The 17,912-nt window shown below is 41.1% G+C and overlaps 1 protein-coding gene across 1 annotated transcript in view; it reads right to left on the reverse strand.

The window, feature by feature from the left end:
- Positions 1 to 63: 63 nt before the first annotated feature.
- LOC115449323 (tubulin polyglutamylase TTLL5) overlaps positions 64 to 17,912 on the reverse strand; it is a 46,740-nt gene continuing 28,891 nt past the window's right edge. Inside the window, 14 exon segments of the mRNA XM_037438182.1 lie at positions 64 to 4,690; positions 6,265 to 6,456; positions 6,791 to 6,957; positions 7,354 to 7,507; positions 8,412 to 8,552; positions 8,893 to 9,049; positions 9,967 to 10,186; positions 11,435 to 11,579; positions 12,032 to 12,104; positions 12,854 to 13,053; positions 13,434 to 13,690; positions 14,069 to 14,125; positions 14,127 to 14,239; positions 14,242 to 14,282. Of these exon segments, the coding sequence (XP_037294079.1) occupies positions 4,519 to 4,690; positions 6,265 to 6,456; positions 6,791 to 6,957; positions 7,354 to 7,507; positions 8,412 to 8,552; positions 8,893 to 9,049; positions 9,967 to 10,186; positions 11,435 to 11,579; positions 12,032 to 12,104; positions 12,854 to 13,053; positions 13,434 to 13,690; positions 14,069 to 14,125; positions 14,127 to 14,239; positions 14,242 to 14,282 (2,089 nt within the window). The 3' untranslated portion in view covers positions 64 to 4,518.

Here is a 17,912-nt window from a genome sequence, read left to right on the forward strand (position 1 = left end):
TCAAGTTTAGTGTTCTTTTTCGATGTATTTTCTGTGTAGACGCAGATAAATAAAACCAACATGTAGCATATTCAAAAATATATATTTTACATGGTGAGAATAAAATTTGCCGAACAGAGATTCAATTCACACATATATTTTGTACTCAAGCGAAGCATCCACTTCATAATACATTATTTAAAATTGCAAAACTAACTCTTTTGAACACTGCAGATTCATTATGGCATCAATTATTTATGATTGACAAAAATTACGATTCACAGTTTTTATATATTATAAACAATAACAGAAACATAACTTTAAAAATAATTGTAGGTAACTGCACACTGTTGTATTTATTTTTCGACTAGAAATTAAACTGCAACTTTCTGAAATCTTAATTTCTGGCAAACAATTAGAAATATTTACTATTTTTATCAGCAGCGCGCACTTACCTTCACACAAAATGATTCACAAATAAAATGTATTAAAAATAATAGCCATTGACCAAATCGTCTAGTCTTCACTCGTGTCATTTCGTTAGGGACTAACCACACTCGCCCGCATTAGACTGCCGCCTGCGGCCGTAAATATAGTCTACATGGAGAATTATTATACTAAATGTAGCATAGAATGGTTAATCCCTATTATTTATAGTAATATTGCGTTTTGAAACAATTTAATACTGACACAACACACTAATTCTCATGACATTGCGACCGGCGTTAAATCCTTTGCATTATTTTTTTGAAGTCTTATTCACATATCATAAATTATTTTTATAGACTCTTCCTTCAGCATAGGCTACATTCGGGCAAAAATACTTGTACATTACATGCCAAGAAAAACAATTGCATGTTTTAATACGTATTATTCATAGGACAAAACGTCTTCAAATATCTATTGACAAAACTCACTGGTTACAAATCATGTTCAGCAGTTCAAAGCCTACATGCCAAGCTGTCTATTACAACTAGAAATATTTTGTCATAAATTTGACTGCTTCAGATAGCTTACTAGTACTTACTCGAACTGGGTTTTAAATAATGATGGAGCTGTAATATCTACAACTAATTGATTCAGATTTGGATTTAACCTAGTGCAGTATGTCGTAAAGCTAGGAGGCTAAACTCTATCACAACGTGGCACAATGTAGTCGATTCGTGAATGGACGGCAAACATGTTTCACATTGCGTTGACAGATTTATGGAAGTTTTTACGATAATGTTTCATAGCCTGACCAGGAAAATCCTCGCCACGTGGCAAAATACTGAACTAACTCTTGTACATCACTATGTAGGTCACTACCTTAAAAACGAAGCACAAGTGGCGCCCCCAATGCAGGCTAGGTTCCAGGTCAGCCTATATATGCTAAGTGTTAGTTTACATTTCTTGTGCTTAGATTTTACAAAACATTTGAGTGGTACTTGAAAGATAATAATTGAAGTGTATAAAACAATAGCGTTAAAAAAATTATAGTGTGTTTCGTGTATTACACTTACTTTGAAAGCTGCTTGCGTGCATCAAGAATAGAATTTTTAAAATGTTTCTCGTGAGGCGATACCTAACTTATATCTTCTACCAATTACATTTATCTATACCCGTATAATGTAGTAATTTTGGAACCAATAGTTTTTATTACGAAAAAACAAAGCATAAATAAATGTAACCAGTTCTCAATAAAATGCTTATGTTATTAAATAAATAAAATTCATGAAACTATAATGAGAATATATTACTTTCATTAATAAATTATTTTTTAAGAAGTCTAAAATTGCGAGAATTAAACAGACTAGCATCTTCATTTAAATCACTTGCAAAATAACTAAATTATACTAAATATTCATTTTAAATAATTTAAAAATAATCTAAACATCCAGTTCTCGGGAAACGAACAGTTTTGTAATGGAAATCATTAAAATTATTAAGTACAAAAAATACAAATATTAATACAAATTGTCAAGCTTAAGTGGTTCTAATTACCTGAGTCAGAGGGTTTGAACTGCCACTTTATACTTTTTCACAGTCAAAATGACTAAGGAATATCACACGCCCTAATTTCAATTACATACTAAAGAGTATGTCTATCCGTGGTAACTACAAATGGCATAATATAATTTTAATAATATCAAACGAAGTACCTATAGATTTAAAATTGCATTGTCGTTCAACATTGTAATGGTGCTCAGTGGCGAAGGCACCTTATAACCCGATTCGTGCCGATTTCCATTTTAATTTTTTTGTAAAATCTTATTAAAACTATTTGCAGAACGAATTTATGCATATTAGTATCTATATGTTGTGTCGGGTTACCTATCGGAAAATTCCACCTTTCACCACTGACGATACATCAAAATTCCTCAACCTTCCAACAAAATTCGACCACACCTACTGGGTTTTAAGATAACCAGGAAAAACGTCTTTATGAACAATTTTAAAATCGAACATAATAGATACTTCAATACTGAATCAACAAGCACGATCCACACAAAGCACTCTCAGCTTTAGAGAAGTTTACCAAGGCTATATTTGAAGCAACTTATTTATTGCTATTTGCTATCAACACATTTAAGTACGCAATAACTAGCTAATAAACCACTAAATCAGTCTATAGAAACCTAGAGTCGAACTAGCGCTAGTTTTTTATTACTCGGGCACCTGGTCCTTTCAGCAATCATATTCAAATTAAGATATGACATACCCCAACAAATGAAATTTAAAAAGTGTTCCGCACATATATCTTTGCATTTTATTACATTGACATGTATGTAAACATGAGCTAGACAGCTGGAGTTTGACATTTACTCGTGTACGCAAGCGTCCTTATTGGAATAATTTTGGGTCTTCAGATAACGTGCGGTAATGGCGGTTCTATATTATTTGAATATCTTTGCCTATCAGCCTAGAGATGATAAATGTAAGTGTCTTAAAACATTACATTTATTTGCTCAATGCCCGAGTGAAGTCATCGACATCGTCCAGTCTACCTACATCTACAATAACTAACAACCGGTTGCTATGAATCATCCCAATCTATCTCCGAATCGATCGTGAAAATTGACCAATCAGAATGGTCGACGTGCTAACAGATTATTGATCTCGGGATCGATCTCAAGATAGCGATCGGGATAGTTTACTGACACCGGCCGGATGTGACGTCGGTGATGTCGCGCTATCATTACCTATACTGATTCGTTAACATAGCACCGTTGGATTGATGTCCGACGCGAGAACTCGATGGGAAATGGTAACTTACAGTCGAGTTAGAGGAATAAGTAAATAGAAGATATGTCATACACTAATCTTGGGCACAGCCAGATGTTTAACTCTAGTCACAAGATACAGTCTAATTTATATTTCACACAAGTATATAGTGGTTCAAATAGAATTTCATAGATATTTTAAACAGCAAATCACTTTGATTCACTCAAAGCAAATAGCCATGTAAACCTGTACAATATAATTTAATTACATTTACCCTTTAATCGACTAGCAAGATTGGAAGTTATATGGAAGAAAGAGACGAGTATACTAGCTATCTCACTTGCACATTTACTGCGTCGAGTCCTAGCGCCGGACAAGCTACGCACTAATATATCACGTAAAATATGTGATCTTTGGTAAACAAACTAAATATCGACAATGACTTTCTTAAGAAGAAATTTATTATTGCTATATTGTAAACGGCAGACATTTTCAATGCACACTCTGATACGAATAAACATGATAGGTAAACCATTGTTTGAATTGTTTGCGTTTTAACGGCTCTATTAGTTTTTTGAGCTGTACTATCGATAGTATTGCCAGCTTATGTCCCACAAATTATTTCTATTATATATTGAACTCTGGATTCGAATAATCTCTGTAGTTCTTAGAATATGGAAACGAAGAGTTTATTACTATTTGAAAATGACTGGACAACAAACTTTAACTCGAAACTAAATGTTTTACTTGAAATTGTTCAGAATGTGCATTAAAACGTTTAAAAATTGTCCTACTTACTGACACGAGAAGGCATGGAGGTATGCTAACACTATCACCAACTTGTGACGTCATCTGACACGTCCTCACAGTGTTGCCAGAATTGATACTAATTGGCAGTATTCAATTTGCAGGATTTCATTTACACGTTTTGTGCTCAATGAATAGGGAATAATTTAATAATATTTGCAACTTTGTTAGGCTAAGCGAAGCTCGGTAAGCCACGAGTATAATTAATATAAATTAAATGAAATATTAGGAACTTAATATTTATTCAGGTTACTTGCAGGATATGTTAAGTTACACGATGAAATTTGTTGTTTTATGAATTTAATTTAGTTATAATAATGTTTGAGAAATAAATGCCGTAATGTGGTTAATCGCATTTCCTACCTGATACCTAATATATAAAACAGAAATATATAAGCTTCAATGAAATAAATCATAACTGACAATAATAGTTTTCATCACCAACTTAACATAAGCTACTTCACCCCACAAAATTGAGACAAAACGCGTTATCAAACCTCGGGCTCACACGTTGGTACCTGGCGGTCGCTATGACCTGGCGAACTTGAGCGCCTGGGTGAGAGGCTTCTCCTCTTTCATGGACTCCTTCAGCACCACGTCGGAGCTGGTGAACATGGGCGGCGGGGGCGAGCGCTCCGCGTCCGACGTGGCCGGCGGCGCCTCCTCGGGCTCCGACCGACTTTGTGAGTCGGGTGAGGGCCTGAAATTGATAATGTTTTGGTTTTTTTATTTATACGTTGCTAGTATAGTTCCTTAATGCATAGTTGCCATATCTATAGTGTAGTAAAATCTTCTTTTAGTTTAGATCTCTGTCAATTTGTGACGATGTTTCTTTGCTTATAGGAATAGTGTTAGTGGATTCCTAAGATGCCCATTGGATCTCGAAATACAAATAAGTTGTAATGTAATTCTGGCGCTTGTACTTGGGACACAGCCTGGCGACAGGTCCTCAGTCCGCAGTCAACACTGGGGGAAACCCTCAAATGGGATACTGGAATCCACCGGATTAGCGACTGCAGGCTCCTGGAGGAAAGTAGGGAAGGAAGTGTGGGGGAAGTATAAGGAAACCTCTTAGGATGGGAGGAGTGGAGAAGGCTAGGAACTGCTCGCGAACCCATACAGGCCTCAATGTGAATTGGTAACCATGAGGTATACACACTCAATTGTGTGCCTAGGCCCGCGACAAATGTCCCCCGTGCATGGGCGTGCATGGGCGTGCATCCGGTGTGGAAACCAAGCTCGCAAAAATTGCCTCTGGCACACAGCTGGTATGGTACTGTACCTATATCGCCTGGTGTTGAGTGGCGCCAGCGCGGCCAGGTGTTTGAGCAGCGTGTGCCTGGCGGCCGGCTCGGGACACAGCCTGGCGGGCGGGAGGTCCACATACAGCTGGTATGGTACTGTACCTATATCGCCTGGTGTTGAGTGGCGCCAGCGCGGCCAGGTGTTTGAGCAGCGTGTGCCTGGCGGCCGGCTCGGGACACAGCCTGGCGGGCGGGAGGTCCACATACAGCTGGTATGGTACTGTACCTATATCGCCTGGTGTTGAGTGGCGCCAGCGCGGCCAGGTGTTTGAGCAGCGTGTGCCTGGCGGCCGGCTCGGGACACAGCCTGGCGGGCGGGAGGTCCACATACAGCTGGTATGGTACTGTACCTATATCGCCTGGTGTTGAGTGGCGCCAGCGCGGCCAGGTGTTTGAGCAGCGTGTGCCTGGCGGCCGGCTCGGGACACAGCCTGGCGGGCGGGAGGTCCACATACAGCTGGTATGGTACTGTACCTATATCGCCTGGTGTTGAGTGGCGCCAGCGCGGCCAGGTGTTTGAGCAGCGTGTGCCTGGCGGCCGGCTCGGGACACAGCCTGGCGGGCGGGAGGTCCACATACAGCTGGTATGGTACTGTACCTATATCGCCTGGTGTTGAGTGGCGCCAGCGCGGCCAGGTGTTTGAGCAGCGTGTGCCTGGCAGCCGGCTCGGGACACAGCCTGGCGGGCGGGAGGTCCACGTACAGCTGGTATGGTACTGTACCTATATCGCCTGGTGTTGAGTGGCGCCAGCGCGGCCAGGTGTTTGAGCAGCGTGTGCCTGGCGGCCGGCTCGGGACACAGCCTGGCGGGCGGGAGGTCCACATACAGCTGGTATGGTACTGTACCTATATCGCCTGGTGTTGAGTGGCGCCAGCGCGGCCAGGTGTTTGAGCAGCGTGTGCCTGGCAGCCGGCTCGGGACACAGCCTGGCGGGCGGGAGGTCCACGTACAGCTGGTATGGTACTGTACCTATATCGCCTGGTGTTGAGTGGCGCCAGCGCGGCCAGGTGTTTGAGCAGCGTGTGCCTGGCGGCCGGCTCGGGACACAGCCTGGCGGGCGGGAGGTCCACGCACAGCTGGTTGCGCGAGTCACCCAGGAACGACGCCGTGTAGTTATCTAGCTTCAGCACTAGTAACAAAACCTCTTCAAGGTCCGCCTCACTGTGGAACAATAGAGAATTATTATTTATTGGTGAACAGCAGTGTGTACGGGATGGATGGCAGTATGTTTCGGTTTGAATGATGTCGCGGGAAGTGTGAATACGGATCGATGACATTTTACATCGGATTTTAAAATTCTAAAAGTCTACAAATATATAGTTGTATGTTATGAAACATAATATAATTGGTAACATACTTAAACTTTTTCTATTGAATTCTTAGCCGTTTCTTTCAATAATTAAATTTTAAAAAATCTTAAAATGCATGCCTATACAATTAAGGACTTAGAAGAAATGTAGTTTAGAGACGGTATCAGACCGGGTTGTCTTCTCACCTGGCGGAGTAGAGGAACTGCGCGAAGTGTATGTTGGAGACGCATCCGTCCTTGTCCTCGCTGTCGGTGTAGAGGTCGGTCTCGCGGTAGTACATGTACAGGAAGTCGTTCAGCTGCTTCGCGATCACGGCGCAGCGGTCCTTGTCGCACATCTTCGCGGGCGGACCCTGGACATGCATACACATACATATTTATTTTTAATGTAACAATTTGAATGCTTTGATAGCGTTGTTTGTATCGGGTAAATCATGTTAGGTTATTTATTACGTACCAGCCCGGAATTTGTAATTTGATATGCTCATTTGGGGATGAAGTATGTATGTTTGCGTATGTGTGTGTATGTGTTTGCGAGCACGTGTGTGTGTGTGTGTTTGATGATCTCTCTCTCTGTGTGTGTTTGATGATGTGCCAGTGTGTTCGCGTGTGTGATTGTGTGCGTGTGTGTGCGCACGGCATATGTGCGTACATGGGCGCGTGTGGGTGCACGCGTGTATGCGTGCGCGCTTGAGTTTATGTGTGTGGCTGATGGTGCGTGTGTGCGTGCGACATAGCGTTGAGCTAACCTTGAGGTTGTAGGGCACGCGCAGCGCGGCGGAGGCTCGCTGCAGGAAGCGCAGCACGAGGCCGGCGTGGCGCGCCGCCGCCTCCGCCCCGCTCGACAGGCGCTTCAGCACGTGCGTCAGGTACAGGCCGAACGCGCGACGACCCTCGCCGCGACTGCAACACCACGCGTACACTTGAGTATTAGTATAAGAATGAAGCCCCCGCTCACTGAAGGACGCTCTCAGCGTCAACGGTAGTATAACGCCTAACTTCCAAGCTGCCGTGCACCCCGGGGGTCACCACAATATGCTTGATTCGCACGTTGTGCATTAATGACGAACGGCCCGCCACGGGCCATAGATGCAGGGACGTCGAATCTGATGTAACGATAATCCAACAATGTCTCAATGCCCTCGAGAACTCTACAGCCCCGAATACTACGTGCGATGGCGAAACACCTAAACGATAAATCAACAGTTGACCCGCCTTTGTGTCGCACGCACGTGTTCACCGACCCTGTTCAAGACAACCAGGCCGAAGAACATCGCCCATTCCTCCTAGACTTCACAACGATTGTCGATCGCCGGCGAACCCCAGACCACTGATTTCACGTTGAAGTTACCAGCGACGATCATTGGACGAGGTTGACCTTATTCCACCAGAGACCTTGGGTGAATGAGAAAGGCCTCGAATTCTATTAGGCGTCTGTGTTGGGGAAAAATAGACTACGAGAAGCCAAATGTCTCCAAACAGAATCGCCAACCGCCATGCCCTGGCACTTTGCTGTATTTTCAAAGGGCGGGGAGCCGGCAGTTCTCTGGGCGTCGGCCCAGACGGGGCTGCCATATAGTGCCATGGATCGCACAACACCGTGGTGTAACCTTCGCCAAGGGATGCCAGGACCTTCCAAGTAGAGTGTAGCAGGCTGGAAAGAGCGTCTGCTGCCCGGGAACCCCTATAACCCTGGATCAGCAGTGGCACGCATTTTATACCACCGAGTGGTGAAGCTCGTCAATTCTCAGCGGACAGTAGTCTGTTCATCCTGCAATGATGTGTATGAACTAGGAGCGCCACTCACGTGAGCTTCATGCCGTCGTGCAGCTGGCGCTTGACCAGCTCCTTGGCGCGGCGCGTGTCGTGGTGGCGCGGCGGCGCGGGCTCGCCGAGGCTGATGGCGGGCGCCGTGGACGTGATGCTCACCGCCTCGTACCGCTTCAGCCTGCCACACATACACTTGTAAGTTGCAGTAAGTGTTATAGCCCTTCATCGAGTCAGACTATGCTAATCTGTACCATCATTCTACCAACCGTTGACTACTAACGGCCGATTTCAATAAACGATCCCAATCTCAATCTTCAATCCGATCCCGAGAATGAACCAATCAAAATAGCTCATTTGTAAGTATGTCAAAAAAAAACTTTATTCTGATTGGTTCATTTTTAAGATAGGTCAAAAAAGCTATTGAGATTGTTTACTAAAAAGCTGTAAGTGAAAATAAAATCAAACATATCGATAAGCTTAATTATTATAAGGGTAAGATCTATATTGCGACGCAGCACCTCTGCGGCGTGTCGGTGAGGCTGGTGGCGACGGTGGCGTGCTGGAAGTGTGGCAGCACGTGCGAGTGCACCAGCAGGTTATAGTTGTGCTGCACCACCTGGTAGGGAATGTTGTTGTTCAGCGACGTCGAGCACACCGGGATGCCGGTCACTGGATCTGCAGACAATTATCAACCCTGTATTATATACTGTCCCACTGCTGGACTACTACTGAGAGGGGATTAGGCCTTAGTCCACCACGTTGGCCTAGTGCGGATTTGTAGACTTCTATATCATCGAATTACCTATAAAGAACTTCCCAGGTATGCCGGGGTCCTCGCGATATTTTTCTTTACTATTATAAAAAGCGATAATTCACAAAGAATTACACACATAATGTGGTGTATGCTCTTAGGTTTGTAGCCAGCGGACATTAGTCTTGTTTAGTCCATTCCACACCCAACTAGGCTATCGTCGCTTGCAGGTAGACAATTGGACCAGTATAATTTCATTGGCCGGAAAATTGATTCAATGCAGTGATACAGCTACAGCACTCAATTACAGCTCAAATATATGCAGTGTATTTCGTTTGTCATTAGCTTGTTGGTAAAGTACCAGGTAAATTTTTTTTTATTCTTTAAAACTTATTTATGTAAACCTCATTGAAGTAGTTAGCGAACAATGTACTTTCTTTTGATCTCGGAAATTATACAAAATAGATTTAGTTTCCTTTTAAAAATAATAGATGAAAAATCTCGATTGGAAATAATAACTATTTCTATTGAATTGCTATTATGACTACCTCGGTGGTGTAGTTGTACTGCATGCGCGGTTCGGCGGTGTTCTGAAGTCCTGAGTTCGAATCTCGGGTTGGGCAAATTTATATTGTTTTTTTCTGCTCAGTATCAGCCCGAAGTCTGGAATTTGTGTCCGATACGGCGATAGGTGCGTCCCATCACATCATGAGGCGGAACCCACTTGGCGAAAAGTGAGTGCTCTGGTTGCACTTCTGCATACCCCGTCTGGGTTAAATGCGTGATGATCTGTGTGTGCTATTATAACACCTGCAATATCCAAAACGTTATATAAACTCACCAAGGTACTGCGAATACTTCTGCCAAGAGTTCTGACTGGGGAATATCCTGACGAAGCCGCCCCTCCTCGCGTACTGCGCCCTGACAGACCTCACCAGGCGCAGCTCCTCTCCAGTGAGCACCCCCGCCAGGGGACCCTGCCCCTGTCCGTTCGCCTGGCCGTTCACGCTGTTACTCTTGCCGCGGACGCATACGTTTTCTGCCGAGTGTACGCGACGACACTGTGGAAAAATTGAACTGATGATTTTTGTATACGTGCCAGCGTAGTGATTCCCTTGGACCTACAAGTGGAGTGGCCGAGAGATGGTTATTATCTGGCCGGTTCATATAACCCGCATGTTTGGAAAATAAAAATGACTAAAACGACCCACAAGACTGATTAAAAATGTAAAGATTAATTGAATATGCAATGTCGAAAAGGGAACATGTTTGAAAATGTAAAAAGTTCCGCAAGTGGAAAAAAACTTATTATTTTTTAAAGTATTGTAAAAAAAAAATTTACTGTAAAAAAAAAAATATTTTGTTAGAGAAGTTTTGTTATTATTTGTTACTATATATACATTTCTAGATATTTTATATTTATAAGATTTGTCCTTTTCGAAATTGCATAATCAATTATGTTTGTTTTTATTCTTAAAATTAGTTATGAAGCAATAATATTGATAAATATTTACGTATATTACCCAAAAATCAACTCCGATTTAATACTCAGAATATAATATAAGAATAAAGTAAGTAGTTGAAATAACATGATCTCAACTTTTTGGAACACCCTGTATCCTGGAAACTCATTTGTTTTCATCAATTTTAAATGATAATGTATATTCAAACGACCTACTGTAGTACATCTACATAAAATAAACATTATGTATTGAGAGCAGTAGTAATAAATAAGAACAGTTTGGTAACACAGGACGCGTAACTATTGCACGCCGGCCCCATTGTGCGGTGAGCATTGACGTTTTATTGCGTCTTCAGCATTTAACTGTTTACCGACACGGTCCACTTCCAGGACACGTGGCTGCACTTCCTATGTTAAACTTATGCTAATTAAAGTACTATAGTTTTTAATATTATAATAGATATAAGGGTTACACTCGAGTCTTTTATCACTAATGGACTAGGCAGTAAAGCAACTGATGCATCTATTTTCCGCCATGCGTTTACTATGATGTGATAGTGGGCGAGCCATACCATATCCATATAAGGGATAAATCGATTAAAAATATTCAAATAAAAGTATCGATACTTTATCGATAGCAACTATGATTTTGTAAAAAATCAATACAATATTTAGCAAACTTTCATATGCTATAAATCGCCACGATAAATGACCCTAGATGTCTATCCAAATTAAATTTTAGCACGGTTGTAGGTCCATACTTTTCGGTCCAACTTTCGAAGAAATTAGATATCTCAAAGCATCTTTAGAGTACCTAGACGTAGCTTAAAGTAACCCGTATACTCACGGCGCCGATCCTCATCTTGAGGCTGGTGGTCCTCTCGGACAGCTCCGCCTTGGCCATGGGCACGGCCGGCAGCCCCACCAGCGTCAGCGTGTCGGCCAGCAAGGCGGACTTCACTCGCGCGTCCAGCGGACTCTCGCACGCCAGGCTACGGACCAATCACTTACAGTCTTAGTACAGCCCGCACAACTCGAGACAACTTTCTAGTACTCATTAATAAAATATTTATAAACCTCCCTACATGGGACTGTAACCGAGATGTCGTTCTACAATCGATAACGCTAATGGAAAACGAAAGAAAATATGAGAATGAGATATCCTATCGATAAGTGTATCGCTATGATATGTCAATCTTAAATAAAATGTTAGCGTTAACGATTGTAGAATGGTATACGGGGTGCGGCCGCTTTTGTATGATTATTCTATTCAAATATACATATAGTAAACTAACTTAAAGCATATATAAACTATCGCAATTACTAGGTCCTGTCCTCAATCATGATACTAAAGTGTTACGTTTTGCTATTGATCATCATCAGGCGCTTAAATTAGAATCATTATCTCGCCATTCAGTTCTAAAGAAAGTAAAGTGACGCTTACCTTGGCGACAGATTGATTTCCAACAGCCAGGGCTTTAACATGTCGTCCACTAATATATCGTATCCGAATAACTCTGAAAGAAAAAAACAATATAAACGTAAATTACTCAGAAATTAGTTTAGATGCGGGAATAGAACTGCTAAAATCATAAGCAATGTTCCTTCGGCTATTTATCTGTCTCCGTCTCACATTACTTCTTTTAATAATATATTAAAGACAGTTAATGAAAATGTCTAGGTATCAGTGGCGAAAGTCGGAATTTTCCAAAAGGGAACCGGCAGGAATCGGGATATATGGACCATATGTCGCTGCTGCTTTATGGTAATGAAAAAAGTGAAATGCTTCGTGAAATATCTTCAATGGAACATACTACACAATAAAGCTATGACTGTCTCGGTGGCGTAGTTGTTACGGTACGACTGCGGTGCTGAGGTCTCGGGTTCGATCCCTAGGTTGGCCAGTGATATTGTGTTTTTTATCTAATACTGAGTGTATTAGCCTGGAGACTGGAATTTGTGTCCGAAATGGCGATAAGCTCTTGCCTTATCACGTGGCGAAATGTCGGTGCACCAGTGGCGTAGCGTCCATACAACCAGATTCCTACCGTCTTCCCTTTTAAAATTATTTACGTTTGTCCTAGGTTTTGTTTTCTGTTAAATTGGCCGCGATGTGTTACCTAAGGCCATTTGTTGCTTCGGGTTACCTTTTGAAATATTTCATCCTTCGCCACTGCGGTGCACCAGTTGCGCCTGCGCCTACCCTTTCGGGGATAACGTGATTGTGTGTGTGTGTGTGTGTGTGTGTGTGTATAAAACCACTCACCAAAACAATTAAACAAGTTGGGCACGAACACCCTCGCCGCGGCGGTGATGGTCTGCGCGGACGACAGGATGGACTTCACCACCAGGTCCTCGATGGACGCCATCAGCGCGGTGGTGTTGCGGCCCTGCTTGCGGAGGTGGCGCAGGAGTGCTGACAGGGTCCACTTGTGGCCTATATTGCCCGCGTTTGGGTCGTCGCATCTAGAATAAAAAGAATTTTGACGTATATAACTTACTTCTAAGTTAGGTTATATTACAAGGCAAAAAGAGACATTAAATTAAAACTATAAATATTTATACTTTTCTGTAGAGCGACATAACACAACTTCCAAAGTTTTTAAAATTATGTATTAAATGTGTCATATTTTTTACTCTACGTATAAACATCCTCTTTATACTTGATTTAATTTTAATACCCTCTTTTTGCAACATCCTGTATAAATGCAAATATATTTTACATCTTAAGAAATTATTCTGTCTAATAAATTCATATACATGAACAAATAAATCTGCTAAATTCCTTTCATGCTTTTAAAACATAATCTTAAACCACACACTATAAGGTATAAAACCCCACTCACTTGATATAATCGGTGTGGTATTTATTTATGCTGTAGTTGCACAGATGCATGCAAGGGTTCCACAGGTTCTTGTTGGTGTGGTCGTACTTCACTGTAGCGAACCTGACGAGGCCCTCCTCGTACAGATAGATCAGCAGAGGGTCCATTGAGGTCACGCACACGTACAGCCTCAGGTCGCATTTGTGACCACCGATGAGGAGAGGTTTGTCTATATATTTTGCTACCACCACATTCTCGCCTTTTGGTATTTGTTCTGGCTGCAATTAAATGATGAATTATGTTAAATCTGACAAAGGAGTTACCTTTATTCCAAATCCAAAAATAATCTATGTTCTCACATCTTTATACAGGATGTATAACTATAAGAAATATCAAAATGATCGAATTTGTCCGAGTGTATAACGATGGTATTATTCTGTATATGTATAAGCTGTAAGTATATGTTTATTGATTTAATTTGTACTACTCGATTTAATCATGTTTCTAAACAAAGTGATTTGTAAATAAATACTGATATAATTCGATACACAAAAGAAATTAAACTTAGAAAACGATTATCAAATTTTTGAACGCAAAAATACCAAACATTTTCAATGCAAAATTTAATTTATACAAATACTCTCTCTAAAACTCACCGTATTAACAATATAGATGCCCCTGCCCCTACTGGAGGCAGCGGGCTTCACCATCCAAAGGCCCTTTGGTCCTGTAGTGGGTCGAACACAGCTCCTTATACTCAACCGGCATCAGAAAAGTAGTGGGGATGAAATCAAAATGTTTCAACCCGCGAAAATATTGCATTTTTCTATGTTCTTAAACAACTTATCTTTTCTCGTCAGCTCGTAGGATCTGTAACAAGAGGGATATACAGGGTGTTTCCTTAAAGCGGTATTTGTTTAAGGCGTTGTGTATAAGCGCGATGTGCCTTGGAAGCTTAAGTCCATGGTAGGAGTAAATGGTTAAAGCTTTATAATAATTTTTTTTATTAATTTGTACGTACTTTTAATCAATCGTGTTCAGAATATTTTTATAGAGAAAATGTTTATTACATATTGATATCTTCATTAAATATAACTACTAACTGACTATGAATGCTGCAAATATTTTAGTATAGTGGAGTCTGCTTATTGACCATCCATTACTATTGTTCGCGCATAAAACATAACGTTATTGCACATGGAAGGTCATGCGCAATAATAACTTCAAACTACATCGACAATTTACGACAAACTTCAGACAAAAATACAATCTATAGGGATAACAATAGTAAAATAACATAATTTTCTTCCGGCATGGCAAGATATGATGAACGAGATAGCAAAAAATACATGTCAGCTACAATTTTTTGTCAACATATAATCTAATTATAACTATATCCCCCACTCTTGCCCCTTCTCACTCCAACCGTAATTCCCACCACACAGTGTTACAATTGTGCACAGAATTAGACTCCTAACAAAACTAGCCTTAGAAGCCCATTATACAGTGCAAACTTCATGCTCAGTGCTATTACCTTGGAAAATGGTTGACCTTTTGATACGTGTTCATGGACCTCAACACATTGTACGGTATGAGAGGTCCGGACCACATGAGTGTCCAGTCGGTGGCGTCGTGGTGCGCCTCGAGAAGCCCGTGGGCCTCCAGCAGGCGCTTGAGCATCTTGGCCCTAACATGGGTCACTGTCAGTTGGGGTTATTGGATATTGTTTGATCATTGGTGGACGTAGGAAGGGCAGAGCATCCTGTATAATGTTCTTTTATGTATTCACTAGCTTTCACGTAAAAGTCTGTTTTCCAATCCCAATACACCATCGCGTGACAGAATACGCGTGACGTGGTTTATTGAATATATATCTTTGATTCAGTGGATTGATTTTGATAAAATGAACCCTGTATGCTACAAAGAGTAAAGTTGAATACTTTTTAGTTATTATATCTTGTATCTATTGAGTGGCTGAGGCGTGATACGCTATCGGACATTACATAACTATGAAGTACTATAACAATATTTTTTAAAATATGAATAACCTATACCTAGTCTTGCCATAAATATTGTAATAAAGAAAAAAGAAAATTGTTAACTGCAAATAACATTTATTACTTTTACAGTGTGTCAGTTTAATACATAAATATAAAACAATTAAAAATATAAAAAGCTTATTCGAAGTGGTCTCCATTGGCTGCAATACAGTCCTTTAAACGATGAGGCCAGTTATCAATAGAAGCACGCACTCTTTCCATGGGAAAATTCTTCACTGCCAATCGTATAGATTGTTTTAGGGACTCCAAATTATCATGGCGTTTAGAGCAAGCTGTACTCTCTAAAACTGACCACAAATCATAATCCAGCGGATTAAGATCGGGACTAGACGACGGCCAGTCTTCAGCTCTGATGAAGTCCGAAACGTTCGATTCAACCAAGACTGCGTGGACCGAGCTTTATGACCCGGCGCCGAGTCTTGCTGGAAGGACCATACTTGGTTATTGAACATGGTGATGTTAAGGGGCTTAACTACCTTCTCAAGAATGGTATCTTGATACACTTGTGCCGATGTTTTGATACCTTTTTCACAAAAATATGGCTCAGTCACTCCTTCATAGCTAACACCCCACCAAACCATCACTGAAGTCGGATAATGTCCACGTTGCACTCTGTCGACTAATTGGGAAGCTTCCTTAGAGCTTTGAGCATAAATACGGTCATTTTGTTTGTTAAAATGTTGCTCAATTGTAAAAATTTTCTCATCCGTAAACAAAATTTTTCTGTGACCTCCCTTTGCGTACCGCTTCAGTAGTTGTTTCGATTTTACCACCCTATTCTTCTTTAAATTATCAGTTAAGAAATGGCCAGTGCGTCTCTTATAGGCTGCAAGTCCTAAGTCATCTTTTAAAATACGCGACATGGTTCTAGGTGCTATCTTCATTTCCCGAGATAAAATCTTTTGCTTTCGGACAGGATTTCTTCGAATTCTTTCCCTTACTGCTTTGACCACCTTTTTCGTACGAACACTACGTGGACGGCCAGATCTTTTCTGTCACAAACAGAGGAGGTCTCATTGTACCTATTAATAGCCCGGTACACAAACATTTTACTAATACCAAGTGTATGGAGAGTTTTAAAAATTGCATTTGGCTCCATACCTACTTTGTGTAATGCTATCACAGCGATTCGGTTCTCTTTATCACCCCACACCATTTTAATATCGCAAAATATTTTACAATGTATTGGCGCCAAAATGAGAAAACACAATGAACAATCGTATAAAAATGACAGATTCGAAATTCAAATGTAATATTTTTTTATAATTAAGTGTAACAGTATTTATGGCCAGACTAAGTATACATATAATAAAAGAAAATATCTTGGATATTCGAAAGTAATTTTATGCTGTCAATAGCAAGTTTGTTAGTCATAGTATGAGCGATAATTATCATAGGCAGGAACAGCCCCAAGGACCTTATTCTCTATAACACTATAAATTAGCGTGGAATTGAATCCTATGTGCCAATTGAAATTGTCATGAACGCGTTGATGTGCATTACATACTTGTTAACTTGACTTAACATTACTTGTGGCGTAAGGAATCCTGATCCCCCTCAACTCCAATAAGTATACTTTATTTTTAATGTATTTCGAAGAACCATCTCGATTGTACCTTTCACCAATAACCGTAATATGAACTTTAAAACGCGATGACGAAATAAATGCTACTTGATTACGATTTCTTATGTTTACACAATTTTTAACATTTAGTATAATTGTAAAATGTAGGTATTGTAGCTGACTTTTAAGAATACCAACACCTCAGTCCGCCCCGTGACCATGAAGCCTGAGCAGTGGCGAAAGGTGAAGTACTCCGAAAAGGAACCCGACACAACATTTAGGTACTAATACGTATGAATGCGGTTTGCAAATTATTCTAATGATAATTAGATTCTACGTAAGGCGAAGTATTGGCAATCCATAGTCTGCCTACCCCTATGGGATAGAGCCGTGATACTATGTATTTATGTATAAAGGGATGTTGGCAGGAGTCGGGTCATATGGACCCTTGCCACTGCTGCAGCCTTTGAAACGTCGGGAGAGAGTAGAAATAGAAAAAACCGCGAGATCTAGAAAACTAGTTTTGTTTAGTTACTTGATTTCAAATTTTAAATATTCAATATCTGATATCACAATTTTAGCGCACCAGATATACTTGCCCACTGCTGAGCACGGGCCTCCTCTACTACTGAGAGGGATTAGGCCTTAGTCCACCACGCTGGTCTATTGCGGATTGGTAGACTTAACACACCTTCGAAATTCCTATAGAGAACTTCTGAGATGTGCAGGTTTCCTCACGATTTTTTCCTTCACCGTTAAAGCGAACGATAATTCACAAAGAATACACACATGATTCTAGAAAAGTCAGAGGAGTGTGGCCATGGGATTTGAACCTGTCGACATTCGTCTTGGCAGTCCGTTCCACACCCAACTAGG

Source organism: Manduca sexta, chromosome 13 (assembly GCF_014839805.1).
Source record: "Manduca sexta isolate Smith_Timp_Sample1 chromosome 13, JHU_Msex_v1.0, whole genome shotgun sequence".
NCBI lineage: Eukaryota > Metazoa > Arthropoda > Insecta > Lepidoptera > Sphingidae > Manduca > Manduca sexta.